Source organism: Gopherus evgoodei, chromosome 7 (genome assembly GCF_007399415.2).
Source record: "Gopherus evgoodei ecotype Sinaloan lineage chromosome 7, rGopEvg1_v1.p, whole genome shotgun sequence".
In the NCBI taxonomy this organism is placed as follows: domain Eukaryota; kingdom Metazoa; phylum Chordata; order Testudines; family Testudinidae; genus Gopherus; species Gopherus evgoodei.
The window spans coordinates 65,917,935-65,934,854 of NC_044328.1; the positions used below are offsets into that span (position 1 = coordinate 65,917,935).

A 16,920-nucleotide genomic window follows, 5' to 3' on the forward strand; every position below is an offset into this window, starting at 1 on the left:
TTGTGTCTACAAACACCTGTTAACTGCTTCCAACAAAGCCATGAATAAACAGCATCAGGATCAAGAGGGGAATGGGAAGGTAAAAGAAGCCTTCTTGTTTATTATTACAGCCAACGTGCAGAATCACATAATCTTACTCATGCTGTGACTGATCACAGACTATGACTAAATGGCAGGTTTAAGGTTTCGGGTCACATCAGGGAATAGTTTTACAAGCAGATATAAAGATTCTCCCCTGGGACTGGGTAGCACACAAGGTCAGAGTCAGCAAATCCTATCCTAAAAATAGATTCTAGTTTCAAAGTTGGTAAGATTTTCTGTGTCGTCTTGCCACACTTCATAGAGCCAAGCTACCTACAGTGCCTGCCTAAACTAACAGGTAAGCCTAACCAATATCCACTTTGAATTATGTTTCCTATGCTACCACTCCTCCTTTTAAAACTAGCTCAGCAAGTCATGGCACGAACTGAGAGCTGGCAAATCTTCCAAGGTAACTGACGGATTCATAAAATTGTTACAAAGCAAAGGCATGAAGCAATTTAGAATCAATTTTTGGAAGAATATAGGGCCAGTTTCTCTTATAAATCCCAGTATGAAGAGACTTATAAAAGGAAAATTAGCTAAAATAAATGTGTTTATGAAGCAAATCCCCTTGAAATATGGGTTGACATTAAATTCAAAAGATAGCAGAGAAAATCCAGCTTGAGTTTTACAGGTTCATTTTTTTGACACATCCCCCTAAAATCAGAAATCCCCCCACCTGAAAATTTTGTTCATTCTCTGATGATCCCGGCTCCACCAGCTTAAATATGACTTTTCCAATTCAGTTACAGATTCTATGAAATGAGAATGTGGTTTTAAATTTCTTGGGCACTCTCAAGATATTCAATGGAGCCCCCAACTTAACCTGTTTTAAATTAACCAACAAAGAATGAGGACAAAATGAATTTTTTTAAAAGGCATCAGAGGTTTAGAGATTCATTGAAATAGCTGGTTAGTTCGGAATGTACACAGCAGGAGGGCTTGGGAAATAATTACGCAGCGGCTACAACTCTGTCTGGCTTGAAATTGTTTAAAGACAACTGCATTAAATGAACTATTTTACAGCCTCCAAATCCTTTAAACATAAGGACATCTGGGTGATACAAAGAGGCTGAATGAAATGACCATTTCTGGTGAAGGTTGGAGGGGATAATAAATATGGATCATATTCTCAGGAGTTCTCTCATTTAATATAATGGGGGTATTTTAGGATTATTAGTTATGTATTTACAGCCCTTGTCTGCATTCTTTCTGGGCTCCCAGCTGAAGCAGAGGAAACCAGTTTTTATAGGGGATTCAGAGGGGTAAAAAAGTTAAGGTTTCCCCTCTCCCAGGATAGATTTTTAATAAATTCTAAATCTCAAATACATTTTAATCAGATGTAAAAAAAAAAGAAAAGAAAAGAATCCCAAACACATCTCTCAGTTCCTTGCCTAACTGCTGTAGGGCTCGGTAAGTGCCAGATTCACACAGGATGGTATAGAGCTCTGAGGATGTTGCTCAAGCAAAGTGTCATGAGGATGATATAACCAGGAACAGCATTTTTCAGCCCCCAATACATTTAGGGAAATAACCTAATCCAAATGTTTTTTTTTCTTGTAATTTATGTACTGTTAGCGCTTTGTGCCAAGTACAATCTTTGAACCTAGAAAGCGAAGTGCTGCTTACGTTCTCAGCCAAAAGTAGACAGTGCAGTTCACAGAGTCTGTATGCTGAATTCTGAAATGACAGCTCTCTGCCAGGTAACCACCCTCTGATTAGCAAAATGAGATGTAGTGACATTGATCAAAGAGGGTAAGTGCTTGTCTGCCCTGATCAGAAGTATGGAGTGGTAACATCTCAACTACTAGTGCTGTAGGGAAAGGAAAGTACAGAACAATAGCCAGGAATTCAGGGAACATCCTACACTACCGTTCACTATTTCTACAGAAAGAAACTTGGCTTATTTAGGACCATTATTTTGTTTCCCTTTAGCATTTAGAGAGTACTAGTATGTAGACAGTCATACTGCTAAATTAGATCCAGATCTGTTGCATACTCTTGAGTACACGGGAACTTGTCATTCTGATCACTTGATCTCAGATATTTCTCTCTTTCTCCCCCTTTCTCTCACATGCAGTGTTTCAGCAATATTTTTTTCCCTTGGTATAGATCTTACGTTAAGTAGAGTTGAATAAGAAATCTCATGTTGCACATATATGGAGCTTGATAGGGCCAGGATTTCACTCAAAGTCCATGGCAAAACTTCAGTGGTTACAACTGTCTTTAGCGGGGCAGGATATGCAATTAATAGGAAAAAAAAATCAGTATTCTAACCCTCTACAGCAGGAAGTACAGACATGAATGATTTATCATAATGCTCATTTCATGCGTGGAAATGTTGCAACAAAACTCCTGGGTTTTCACTTTGTTTTCATCATTCAGCTTAAGTACAAACGGCAGTAAATAAATTCACATCCTGGAGTCTTGCAGTGAAATCTTGATTCCGTTGAAATCAATGGGAATTTTACCACTGATTTCAGTGGGGACAGTACATGGGCATTGTTCTGGCCATGAAGTCCATTAGGAACTTTGTTATTGCTATTTGATATTACCTGGAAGTCACCCAGACACTATGGTGATGGACAGCATATAAAATCTTAATGGACAGATGGTGCCGGTCTGCTCTCCTGAATTGTTTTGCTGTTTTCTTTCCTTCCTACAGTGCTCTGAAGATATTCTCACACACACGCGCGCGCACACACACACACACACACACACACACACGGCATTGCCGGAGAAAAAACGGAGTAATACTGAGGCTGCAGAATCGTAAGAAGTCAAGCCAACACTTTCACACATGGGTGAAGTAAGTTAGGCATCAGTATCCATATTTAAGCCCCCAGATAAAAGTGGCCTGGCTGTCAGAGATGCTGATCAATTAAACAGGCAAGTGCTTCTTAAAGCACAACTGCTTTTACTAGAAACAAAACAAGTTTTAACCTAAGCTAACACTGCAGTGAAGACAAGCCCTAAGTGTCATCACTCATACAAGTCAATGGGGCTATCTGTGTGAGGAAGATGAATAGTCTCTCACTGGGGAAAGCCTGACTAGTTCGCTGTGGACCTTCCCCAACTTGGCTTCACTGACTGATTATTCCCACCCCTACACTGCACATGAACTAAAAGTCAAATATCTAATCACTTGCTTTCTACTTGGAGACTTTGTAAAATAACTGCCAGCATGCCAGGCCTGGTCTAAGAGAAGGACCAGCTGGAACTAGGCAGACACCATTACTGGCCTAATCCCCGTCATTTTTCTATAGCTTGACATTTAGTCACAGAGGGTGAAATTCACCTTATGCAGAGGGCTGGTTCAAGGGCTAGGTACCACTTAGCACCTCCCCAAGAGGGCTGAGTTTAGCCCATAGAGTATATTTGTGGGATAAGCCATTACACCTTGAAGAAGAGTAATCTTATCTCTGCACCACATTCCGTCATGAATCAATTCTTCATAAAAATGTGCCAGGCCCCTCCCTCCTTCAGCCTGTAACAAGTTGGAGGAAATAAAATAAAGCACTATTAGCATGTATTATTTATATTACAGTAGCACCTAGCAGCCCTAGTCATGGACCTGCTCTACAAACACAGGACAAAAAGACAATCTTAATAATCAAAGTGCCTTACAAACAATCAAGTCTCCTAACACCCTTATGAAGTTGGCAAGACTTAATGGCATTTTACAGCCCTGAAAAGAGTCAGGCAGCACAGCTGCCAGTAGCAAAACCAGAATTAGAAATCAAGGGTGTCTCTTTCACAGTCCTGTGCTCTGACCAATAGACCAAGAAACATTCCTCTTTATAGGCCACAAGCATCATGTGGGAGGTTCTGGTGTCCACTACATCTATGACATTTGACTGTAAAAGTCACTCACCTTTACTGCTTTAAGCCAATGACTCTTCAGCCTTTAGAGAACTGTTGCTAATAGAGACTGGAGCTGTGTCTACACAACAAGGTTATGCCACAGCATCTTAGCTATGCTGCTATAGTCACTGTAGCATAGACATGGCCTAATTGGGGACATTGGCAGGAATTCTTGCTGTTTAGCCACAGAGTGGGAAGCTGAAATGGCTGCATGCCTGTGGATCCTTAAAGAGAACAAGGAACTAGTCAGAACCGAGGGCAGATGGGAAAGAAGAATTCCTTGCAGCCAGGGAGGCAGAGTGGGGTAATAGATAAAGCATTGGAATATGAGTCAGGAGACTATTTTTGCCTCTGCCACTGAACTGCTGTGTGATTATAAGTAACTCATTTCCCCTCTCCATGCCTCAGTTTCCCTCCCGCCTTTTGTCTTGTTAGATTTTAATTTCTTTGGGGCAGTGTTCCTCTCTCACCTACCACAATGGGTCTGGTCTCAGCTGGGGCCTCTAGACTCTTTCACACAGATAACACAGGCAGTACTGGCAACAAGGGATATGTCAGACTTGGGTAGTCTTGAGAGGGCTCTGTAGCTATCTAAAGGCAAAGAAGAGCAATCAGCTGCACAGGGACAGGGTTGGTTGAGGTTCTTGCAGGGAGCAGAGAACACATTCACTTTTTTCCTTGCATCGGTCCTTTTCTCTCTACAGTAGACGTCTGGACATAAATCTCACTGAGCAAGTTGTCAAGTTGTCTGGTGGTTTGGCATGCAGCAGTAAGATTTATACAGCATGTCAAGCCAAAATATTTAGAAACAATAATACTTTGGTTTTTACAGAATGTCTTGTATCCATGGACCTCACAGTGCTTTAGAAACATTCAGCAGGGTGGGGTATCTACACGTCATTACTGGAGATCACAAATCTACAATTTTCACATGCAGATCTGAGCTCCAGAGTTCTGGTTTGTTTTGTTCCCCTTTATACATGGGATAACTGACATGCACATAGCTTAAGGGCATCATTTCCAATAAAGGCCCCTAATTTTGGTACTCCCATGACCTGATTTTCAGAGGTGCTGAGCACCCAGAACTCAGTGGGAGCTGCACCTGCTCAGCACCTCTGAAAATCAATCCACAGGTGTCTCATATTGGATGCCCAAAGTGAATACCCAGAGAGGACACTTATGGAAATTTTGGCCTTTGGGACAAGCCCAAGACATACAAGTGAGTCAGGTGCAGACATAAGACTATATTTTCTGACTCCCACTGGACAACGCTCCTTCTCTGAAACAAACACCCGACAGCCCAACTATAACAATACTACAGACCAGCAGACTTCTCTTCAACAACAACAACAAAAGATAAACCACAAACAATTCCATTTGGAACTGTGGAGTGGATAGTCAGCATAAAGAAGAGATTCCTTTGCAGAGCCTAATGCATGCTGCTTATCCAAATTAGCTGCACAATTACTTCTATCAATGCAAAAATAGTTGAATGTTTTTTCTAGTGCACAGCACTTGAGAGAGACTTAAAATGCAGTGTAATTTGCCACAGTGTATGTCCTGAAGTGGTTTGCTAATAAAAAGAGGATTAAGTTTCCATTATTCTGAATTACCATTTTGTGAAATCACTAACAATATTTTCATTTATATACATATAACCCAGGGTGAGGGGAAATATTCCTTCCAACCAAATGCTTAACAAATAAAATTCATTAGATAATGTGCACTTTGCTCTTATTTATGCAAAGTAAGATTAGAAATTCCAGCATCTGCAATTTTATATCCTATCAGCCTGTGTCTGACGATAAGTTTAAAGATCATCACAGTATCATTCAGAAGCAGCAGGCTTTGAACCTAATGGTTATGTCCTGGTTTGCAGAAGGGGTGAACCCTGCAAATGAGTCAGGGTGAATAGGAGAAATCGTGTCAGGCCTGATCTCATGCAAGGAGCTTCAGCTCCCACTGAGAGTTGGCACTGAGTAAAGACTAACTACTATTTAAGAAACTCAGGGCTTGGCCCTAAGGGAATAGACAGCACTCAGCATCTCAGGTCCTTCACATACAGCCATCTGAGTCTTGCATGGCAAGGGGACGGAGAGCAGCACAAGAAAGTTATAATCCTTGACTCTTCCATAGACCTTTTCCTCCATAGATTCCAAGGGAAGATAATACATATCAATCTCTCCACCTATTTTCCAATTGGGGAAATAGAGGCACAGGGAGATGACATGACTAGCCCAAAGTCATACAGTGAATCAGTGACAGAGCTGCTAACAGAACTCAAGTCTCCTGTCTCCCAGTCCAGTGCACTCTCCACCCAGTAAATAGCCACCGGGTCTCGAAGCACACTGCTCAGCGTGAAGGAAGGAACTGACTTGGTACAGTGGCATAGCAATTTCTTCTCTCTGGAGCATATCTTAGTTTCTCCTCCATAAAGTGGGGATTCCTATTATTTAATATTTCTACTGAAGGGGCATCTCGACACTCCAGTCACGGATTAGGGTCCTATTGTGCTAGACACTGTACCCAAAAATGATGGCCCCACACCTCAAAGCCCCTATAATCTTATAAGAGTGCTTCCCAAAAAAAATCTATGGAAGAAAACAGACATAGAAGTGATAAGTATTGTTATTCATTGTCAACAGGAGAGAAAAACAAAGCTGAGACACACATTCCAAGTCTGTCCTATAAAATAGACCAAGCCCTCTAAAAAAAGTGACTTTCCCTGCCATAACTTCTGATTTGTCTTACACATTTTATCATATTTATATTTGAGGCAGTATCCAGGGGCAAGAGAAGGAAAAGAAATCCAATCAGTTTTTAACCTCTAATCTAAATTCAGGGGGTTGATTTGGGGAGCAATCCTCCCTTAGCTCTGTCTGTCATGCACATAGAAGACAATGAAAGGGCGGATTAGAGTGACTTGGTTCTTTGACTGACATTAACCTTTCCTCCCAAATAAATGCTTGACAGTAATTAATTCCAGAGTTTATGCAGCCAGCCAGCTTTTTATAACTGAAACAACATTATTTCCTACTTACGTTTTGAATCAAATCTGAAATATATATTTTATTAGGGGAGTATCAACGAACGCTTCCTTGTATTGTAATTCAATTTAAATATCCCCACAGCAGATAGCATTGGCAGGGGATGAAAGTGCATAGTTTGCTTGAGAGTTCAGGGGGGAATATGGCTTCCCAAGACAACCAACAGAACTGAGCGTGTCTCAGAAGAGGTTCAATTTTCAGAGTGCTAACAAAGCTTAAAACTGAAACAGTATGTTGCAGTACCACAGATGATCATTTGCAGATGTCACTATCCAGTTTTAAGGTCTGCACTTTAAGTGCAAGACTATCGATGTTACATATCCATGTTCTGTGGTCACCAGATATAATTACCAGGGACATCTTTCTCTCACACACAGACTCACTTAGGGAGCCAGGACTAGAACCTTCATCAGTTCCTCAGCATCAAAATTACAGGCCTCTTCCACTTGAGCTAAGGAGAGCATTCTCCCAGCTAGCACCAGCAATAGGTCCTTTATCCTCAGAGTCTGCCACTAGCAAGGCACAACACTCCTCTCTCACTCACGCAGTTAGAACACATTATGTTGGTGTCTCTGTAAATAACGTTAGACAGCCAGCATTAAACAGACTGCTGGCATGAGTTTGTTTTAGCCATTAGAAGAAAGAGTTCTCCTCATGAATTATTGCTGAAGGTGCAGAAATAGAACTCCATGCTATTAAGCTCTGCAAAACACAGTGCAAGGTGGAGATGCCACAATTGTGAGCACTCATTTCCTTGCGAAACTCAGAAGCCCATTTAGCCAAACAACCAGGGCCAGTCTAAGAGGAGGGTGGGAAATCAGGGCAGAAGGCCTGGGCACCAAATTGGCAGCAGGGGGCGGGGCACATTGCTCAGCCTTCCCCCTATCCCTTTCCTTCTCAGCTGGTTGCCCCTGGGTGTTGTAGGAAGGAGACAAAAATGTGTTCATCAGGGGGACAGGGAACTCCTAGGACCAGCCCTGCAAACAATAATATATTTTACGAAATTTGGCTGAAAGATGGTGTCACAGTTTCCAAGGTCTGTGAACCTCTGACCCCTTTGTGGCCTCCATGAAAGCACCCACTTAAGTCTCAGGCCTGTAGCCATCAGCTTTCTCAGGTCAGGATCCCATGATCCACTGCCTCCAGCTGGGAAAATTAATCTGCAGAGTCTTGCAGTTCACTGTGATCAACTCAGCTGTCTGACCGTAGCTTAGCACCCAGCGGTATTCTTCTCTGTTGGGCAGCAGCCACCTACCTGGTCTTGCGTCAGACTAGCTGCTGCCTCATTTTCCTGTCTGTCAGGCTGTATCTCCCCACCTTCCCAGGAAGGGCTCACTGTCATGTCCAAGCCTCTTTCCAGGCAGCATTTCATTCTTCAAACATAGAACTCAGGCAAAAATATCAAACACAAAAAACAATACCTCTGCCCACCTCTCCTGCTACTGCTCCCAGAGACTTCTCCCATGGCGACTCTCACAGATGAAAGGAGGACACACCATTCCTTTCAGGGCCTACCACAGGAGCCAGTCTCTCTCCTCTCAGCTGAGCTCTCTCAGCCCTTTATAGGGATCACCTAATACCTTCTCAGGGCTGGCTGGCCCCAGGTCTTTAGGGGGTGACCAGTCAGCTTCCATAAAGCAAAGTACTATTTAATCAAACAAAAGCATTACAAAAAAAAACTTTAAAACACAACAAACAGCTTATATACATGTCTAGCTTACCAGATGTCCCCCATCTTCCATATGGAGAGCCTTTCACAGGGCCTCTCCTTCTTGGTCAAGTTTCATGCCAGTGCTTGGATTGGGTGAGAGTAACCTTTTCCCCTACATCAGAGTGGGCACTTTATATGGTTTCCTGTTCTCTGGAACCAGGTCAGACCAAGCTATTGCATTTTCCCCAGTGAGATGGGTCTTGTTACCTGCCTAGGGATGTAAGGATTTGCATTCATTATTTCCCCTCTCTCCCCACAGTTATTTTAATTCCTGCAGGAAACTCTTTAGCTCTCCAAGAACCCAGAACACAATCCTGAGCCCATAAAGATACATATCACTTTTATAAAGCTCATGCAATAGTCTTTGGATAATCCATGTGTCCATAGTCTCTGTCACAGCTGGATCCCAGTGCCAGTGAAAATGAGCCCGGTTTCTGAACAAAGGTGCACACATCCCAAGCAAAAAGGAGCTTCACAATCCTGCACATGGTTCAATAGAAAACAGCTATTTTTGTTGAATTTTGTGGAAAAGCACAATGAATGGGCACCATTTCCGTGCCCCTCCCTACCCCACAAATATCAGTGAACAAATCCAGTAGCTAATTTAGACAAGTTTGGGGGAGCCAGTCCGGGATACTTTGCCTGCAAAGAGTGTGAGTTTCTAGCCACTGGGAGGCAGGCTGACATTTTTGTGAGGCTGGAGTTCTATTCCACCACCTCCCTCTGCTATGAACCTCTTTTTTCAACTCAACTGCCCATCACTGCTGCCTGTTGCTTAGACTCATGACCAGCAGTGGGGACTGCTGGTTGTCTGAGGAAAGCAGGCAGGTTTTATGATCAAAGCACACACACAGAGAAGTTAGAGAAAAACAAATACTTTTGCTGGAAGGTTGCAATGTAACACTACTACAATTCTCAGAATTTAGAACAAGAAAACCAAAAACACAGAGACGCTAAGCAGGCTGCTCCCAAATTCAGAAGCACAACTCACCCCACTGTACGCTAGATTGGCTCAGGTGGAACTTGGTCTACAAGCAAGACCAGGAAACCCCAGAGCCTTTAAAGTGAAAGCTCTACACAGTTTGAGTACAGGTTTCTGCAGGGAAATGGAAAAAACAATAGAGACAATGGCGGAAAGCGAGCGGGCAAAACTAGCAGCTGTGCAAGGCATGCGGGCAACAGGGAGGAAGGAAAGTTGGTCTCCAGTTGATGTTTGGGAAGGAAGGGAAAAAAAGAAGGAAACACTGAAGACAAAAACCAAACAACTCCCCCCCACCACCCATTTTTGTTTAGTGCTCCAAGGTGAGACTGAGAGAACCAACACATACAGGGCAACAGAATTAAACTGTTTTCAGAAGACTTTGGATAGAATCAGTGCAGATCCATTGCCTTTTGCCCGCTCCTGTATTCTAAGGATTTTGGCTCCATAGAGAGGAACCCTGACTTCAAGCACAAAGAACAGATCAAACTTCGAGATGAACCCAGAATTCTAGCTTTTAAAGACAGGGTTGGATGTGGAGATCAGCTGCACAAAGTGACATTCCTCAGACAACTCACAGAACAAAGGCTCTCTTTGCCTTTGGTAACCTTACTGTCCATGAAAGACGAACAAGAAAGGCATTACAGTCTCTGTGTGCTTTGCAAGAACCCTCCTAATATATGTTGCCTGGATCTATGGCATGAGCATCCTTTTTGTGGTATGCAATGTCTCAGAGGCAGCATGGGTATGAAGCTAAAGTTGTGTTGATTTGGACTGAACGTGACTCAAATATACATTTACCACTTGCCATTTGCTTCCCTGCCGTCTCTGATCCTCTAATGGGGATGTACCAGGTTAATAAAGAGGTTGCTCTTTAAAACATGTTCTAACTACATTAATAGCTCCAACTCACTATAATCCAGATTGAAATTACTGTGCCATGGAATTTCCCCTGAAATGTTTTTTTTCTCAATGTGACTAGACTAGACTGAAAGTAATGGGAATCAGAGCCAGATTCTCAGCTGCTGTAAACCAGCACTGTGGTGTTGGAAGGCTGGCTCAAGGTAATTTTCCAACAGACAGAAAGGTTTCTATTTGGCTTTGGCTAGGTTAGGATTGGAAGTGTTTAGTTAGATCACATTAGCTAACATATGCAATGGGTGTGTCTTCACCAGGAAAAAGGTGCGTTCTTCCCAGAAGGTAAAATCTTAATGACAAAGCAGTTTGTAGTTTTCACGTGTGTCAGCAGGTCAAGTTAAAGGCTAGGCTCATAGGCTACACCTACACGCCAATTAAAAAAAAACAACTGTGGCACAGCACAGCTGGCCAGAGTCAGCTGTTTCAGGTTTGTTGGGCTCAGGCTGCAGGGACTATAAAATTGCCGTGTGGACATTCAGGTTTGGGCTGAAGCTCAGGCTGTGAGATCAAGACTCTCATACCCTGGGCTCCAGCATGAGCCCAATGTCTACACTGCAATTTTATAGCCCTCCGAGGCCAAGTGCTCTGGGCTCTGAGACTCACTGCCATTGGTTTTCTATCTCAGCACAGACCTTAGTCCTTAACATGTGTGAAACCTACACATTGCCTTGACCTCATTAGTATTTCACCTTGAGTTAACTAACAAATGTTTCCAGTACATACCTTTTCTCCTAGTGAAGACACTGATCTAGTGAAAAGTAGGGGAGGAGGGGGAGATTGGGATGATAAGGAAAGAGAAGCAGCCATCTTGGTATCCATCATTGGACAGACACAAGGAGCCAGATCTCTTGCAAGGTGAGAAGGATGGATCCTTCAACAAAAGGGGTTGGAGACTCTGGAACCAGGGCAGGCGCAATCCATTAGGTGACCTAGACGGTCATCTAGGGCGCTAACATTTGGGGGGCGGCAACCGCGGTGGCTGGATATTCGGCCACCCCAGTCGTTGGCAGTATTTCGGGGGAGGGACCTTCCGCCGCTTCTGTCGGGAGCTGTATTTTGGGGGTGGGACCTTCTGCCACCTCGGGTGCAAAAAAAACTGGTGGCACTCCTGTCTGGGACAGAAGATTGGTGAGAAATCTATCTTGAACCAAAGCTGTAGCTCATTAAGTATTAGCCATTAGAAACCATCTTTTTACTTTTATTTGTAACTAATTTTATTTCATCCCTTAACCTACGCTCTTTTGTTAATAAACCTGCTTTACCTTTAATCTAAATCAACCCAGTGCTGAATGGAAGTAATTGTTAACTCCAGTTAAATGTGGAAAGTGACTGGGCATTGTCTGTTCAAAGGAGCAAACCAACCTGATTATCCCTCTGAATGGTCCAGAAAGGGGCTGGACTTTGCAGAGCACATGGTTTGGGGAAAATGTGGGACCTGGGGGAATTGGGGTTATCTTGCTAGGTATAATCAAACCCAGTGGAAACTGGAGCGGGGCTACTGTGTTGTAGGCAGGCTGCTGGGATTGGAGCACTGAATCAGGATTGCACAGCCCACAGACACTCAACCCACAGGTTTGTCTGCTGGCTGTTGGTGTCCAGGCTGTTAGCCACAGCAGCAGAGCAGTTAGGGCACCCATGGTTACAGGGCAGGCAATGACACAACCCCTCACTGGTCTGGTCACACCCCACAACATGGCGGTCTATGAGCACAGATGAGAATTAACACTCCTCTTTACCTGAAGATTGCTCCCTTTGTTTAGCACGCAGCCTTTCCAAGCATGCAGGTGGCAGTCATGCTTGCACTCCTGGCTAAAGAGCAGGCTCAATTGGTCACATCAGCTATTAGGGCTCTGCAGCAACAGGGCAAACCAGCAAGCCTGGAAACAGTCATTTAACTGTTCAGTGTGCAGAGCTGTGTGAAAAGTCTGAAAAAGCAGAACTAGGGCACGCCAGGGCCAGCCTTAGGGACAAACTCGGCCACTCTCTGATTTGCCGTATGTTAGATAAAGGTGCAGCCTGTGGAGACTAATGACTAACAGCCTGGAGTCCAAGTCTTACCAGAAGGGACCATTGTGATCGTTTAGTCTGACCTCCAGAGAGGCCATAGAACTTCCCTGAATGGATTCCTGTGTGAACTAGGGAAGATCGTTTAGAAAAACGTCCCATCTTGATTTTAAAATTTCCATTGATAATGAAAATTCCCTTCACTGACTCTTTGGAGGCCTGCGGGTGGTGGTTTCAGAAGCACTTGACGTAGGGTGACCAGACAGCAAATGTGAAAAATCAGGACAGGGGGTGGAGGGTAATAGGAGCCTATGTAAAAAAAAGAACCAAAATCGGGACTGTCCCTATAAAATTGGGACATCTGGTCACCCTAACTGGAGGTCAGCTGAACTGTAACCCTTGACTTTCCTGGGAGCAAACTACCTCTGGGAGCAGAGTTTGGCCAACGCTGAGCGCTTTGGAAAGTCCCACTCTTTATTTGTCTTCACTGTGAGCAAGTTTATCCAATGAGCTACTTCTAATTCCTCTCTCAAGGGAGCCAGCAGTACAAACAAATTCCGATTGTGGGGGCTGCATCTGCCAGAGAAGTGTCTACCCATTTATACACAGCTCCAAATTCAGGAACATTGGTTGTGTTGTTCTCAATGTCACAAACAGGGGTGGGGCGGGGGGGAGCTTTACCAGAGTGGACCCAGCTGGCTTTGACACTTCTCCTAGCTTTCTGTTCTTTTTATGGTTGCATTTTAGTTAGTCACGTTCCAAGTATACAACACCATATTATCCCCTGGGGACAAGATGTCTTCAGCAGATTTGAACATCATGAAGAAAAGTGCCTATGCAGCAGTGAAAGTGGACCCCGATGGAGACTACTATACCCCTGGCACATTTGAACTGGAGCGGCTCTTCTGGAAAGGCAGCCCAAAGTATACTCACGTTAATGAAGTCTGGCCTAATCTCTACATAGGAGATGAGTAAGTAATAAACGCAACCCACCAATGGAGCCACAGGGGTTCCTATCCCACACTCTGTTAGCCAGCACATAAGCCATTGCTGGCAGCCCAAACCAGTGCTCAGTATAGGAATAAGGCAGCCTGAGCCCTTTTCAGGATAGACAAAAGCAAAGATTTCCCCTTCTAGTTTTCAAGCACTACAGCCCAAAGAAAAGGTTTTCATAGCCATGTAGGCATCTCTCCTTACCAAGGATTACAGTAATGGTGCAGTAGTGACACAAGGACAGGCTACAGCATTTGTGGGTAGTCATGTACTATTTTTAGATGGTTAATTTCAAGGAGTAATTTGTCATTATTACCAAGTAACAGTCCCCCTGTCATGTTGAGTGAAGGGCACAGGCTGAGTGCACAGAACCATGGGTGGGAGTGGCTTTAAACTGAAATGGAATTGTTGGAAGTGATTGAAGAGTCTTCCCAAAAGCTGGAAACATTTCAGTGTTGGTAAATCAGAGCCTGGCTGTGGGTAGGGGAGTGTGTCAAGGAGGAAGAGGGGGACCTTTGTGCATTAAAACTGTCCAGGCATTAAACAAATTTGTCCTTATTCATAGGGCTAGGCTACTTTGAACTCGTTCTCGGCTGCAGGGTGCATCTCACTGCTCTTAGCAAATGAACGTGAAAGCACAGGATTAATCTGGAAATGGATATAATATTCTGTTATATAGAACTGGCTCCATACGCAGACAATCATACCTGTCAGCAGAGCAGGAGAACTTTTCTTAACCCTTAGGCAATATTGGTCTAATTCCCATTTTCCCTCTACTCCCTTCCCTAATGGGATATTTATTTTACATCATTACTAAAAGGCACAAGCTGCAGCCTCACCAACTCCAACTATTCATAATATTTTTAAAAGGTCCAAAAATTCATCTTCTGCCAGATTATAAAAGTGGAAAGATAAACAGCTTTTTAAAGTAATTTGAGTCCCAATATTGTTGACCAATTAATTCTGTGGCACCAGAAGCAATAGAAAGACCCACCTGAGAGATCTGGGCTATAAGCACCTAGAGGCTAACACAGAAGAAAAATCTTTTTTCTCCAAGTGTGGCGATAGTCTGGCCAACAAGCTCAGGGACGGGGAGTGATTATTTGTTTCATGCTAGATCTTTTTTAATCCAAGATTCAGCAAAAGCAGAATGGGCTTTGTTAAATTCACCTGACACTTTCTTTCCCCTTCCTTGTTTAAAATTTTTGGAATTATTTTTAACATAATAGGTGGAAGTATTCTTCACTTATCTTTGTGATGAGTCTTCAACCCTGCCCCTTTGAACTGGTGCAGAGAGGCCCAAGTGGCCAATCAGAACAAGGCTTTGAACATTCAAGGTCCCTAGACACAGGCCACCATCTACCAATGGTTATTTTTCCAACTACAATTGTTTCTGTAACTTTACCTTGTTACACCTCAAATTTGAACATCTAGAAGATAAATGCTAAGAAAAAAGCACTTGTCCTCTAGACCAATTAATCAGGAAAACAGAAGCCCCACTACCTTACATGAGACTATTCAGAGATACATTGTTCACTTAGCTGGGGTTGGCTGTTGAGAGAGTATCTTTTGGGGGGCTGAGCACACTAACACCTAAGAAAATGGGGTGAGCTTTTAAGAATAGGTGGGAAAGGGTCACATGATGGTAGCACTGCAGGTAAAAGCCATTGGGTCAGAAGACCTTGCTAGCCCATCCCTGAAGCATGGGCTTCACACTGAGACATTTTCCCCACCCTATTAGAGGCAGGGGAAAAAAGCCATATGAGAAGGAGAGATGATTGAGGATCTAGGGGGAGAGGAAAGAAATAAAGGAGGAATGGAAACAGATGAGGCCCAGCTTCACTAGGCTGATGGCCCATGAAAAAATTAATTCTTTAGCTAAGGCTCCAGTTCAAATAGGTCCAGCCTCCAGTCCTCAAGGATTTGGGACATGAACTGATCAGCAGGCATGACTCCGGCCCCATTACTCAGATAAGGTGGCAATTATGAATTTAATTCTAAGCAGATGAAATCCAGGATAATGGGGCCATAATAATCCATGTATACACAACTCCACATGCTGGCACATTGGCAGTGCTGCTCTCAGCATCAGAAGTGTCTTTATTAGAGTGGAACTGGTTTGCTTTGACACTTCACCCAGCTTTACGTTCCCTTTTAGTTATTTTTATGTTCTAAGCCGGGGCGGCCAACCTGGGACTCCAGAGCCACATGCAGCTCTTCAGAAGTTAATATGCGGCTCCTTGTTTAGGCAGCTGCTCTGGGGCTGGAGCTACAGGCGTCAACTTTCCAGTTTGCCGGGGGGTGCTCACTGCTCAACCCTGGCTCTGCCACGGCCCTGCCACCACTCCACCCCTTCCCTATAGCCTGCCATGCCCTCATTCTTCCCTGTTCCCCCCCACCAAGCCTCCTGCATGCCACAAAACAGCTGATCAATGGGGCTGCCGGTGGGTGGGGGAGCTGATTGGGGGATGCTGACGTATTACTGTGGCTCTTTGGCAATTTACATTGACAAATTCTGACTCCTTCTCAGGCTCAGGTTGGCCACCCCTGTCCTAAGCACTGAACACAAGATAAGCCCTTTGGGACAAGATGACCTTATTTGTGACCAACAGCTTCCGCTCTCAATTCATCAGTGAGTCTCTTTTTAGGGCCTGGTTGAAGAACTGGTCACCAAATAGCTACTATGGAAAAGGCAACAGATGTCAGGTTCATTTCAGATCCTTATCAACCAGGCTAAATTAAGGGCTGCCCTTAGAAGAATTTAGTGGCATGCTCGTTACAAATCAAGTGTACACACACATACAGCGTTTATCTTCAGAGCCTCCACATCTGGGCCTCATTCCTGCGTTCTGCATTTATGAGGTTAACAGCGACTGCTGATGGAAATGCCAATTAATTATCCTGACTACATAAGCACAGCATTATTCTAATGCAACACAGGCTATCATGGAACCCTATCAGGCCACTCATTCCTTTTGTTACAGGACTCCGCTGCAGCTGTTTCCCAGAGGCAATGAAATCCCCATGAGGCCTGTCAGGCCCAGAATAATCAAAGCCTCAAGTTTAACATCCTGTGTTCAGCTCCAATTGAAGTTTTCCTCTGGCAAGTTCTAAAGACTTTTAAGACCAGACCTTGGAGACAATAGGAGCCTCCCAGTGACAGGAATAGAAACAGGCTTTTGGTTCATCCATGACCAGGATTAGCAACATGTAGCTCATCTTCAGTAGGATAGGGAGCTGCTTTGTTTTGTTTCCTTCTTCTAACAGCACTGTTTGATATTTTCTTCAGGTTGCCTGGTTGGCTGATCCCCAGCCACAGGGTA

The 16,920-nt window shown here is 43.8% G+C and overlaps 1 protein-coding gene across 1 annotated transcript in view; it reads left to right on the forward strand.

The window, feature by feature from the left end:
- The first annotated feature begins 283 nt into the window (after nucleotides 1-283).
- LOC115655499 (dual specificity phosphatase DUPD1-like) overlaps nucleotides 284-16,920 on the forward strand; it is a 32,313-nt gene continuing 15,676 nt past the window's right edge. Inside the window, exons 1-2 of the mRNA XM_030571006.1 lie at nucleotides 284-379; nucleotides 13,352-13,575. Coding sequence (XP_030426866.1) covers nucleotides 13,400-13,575 — 176 coding nt within the window. The 5' untranslated portion in view covers nucleotides 284-379; nucleotides 13,352-13,399. The remainder of the gene's footprint in view (nucleotides 380-13,351; nucleotides 13,576-16,920) is intronic.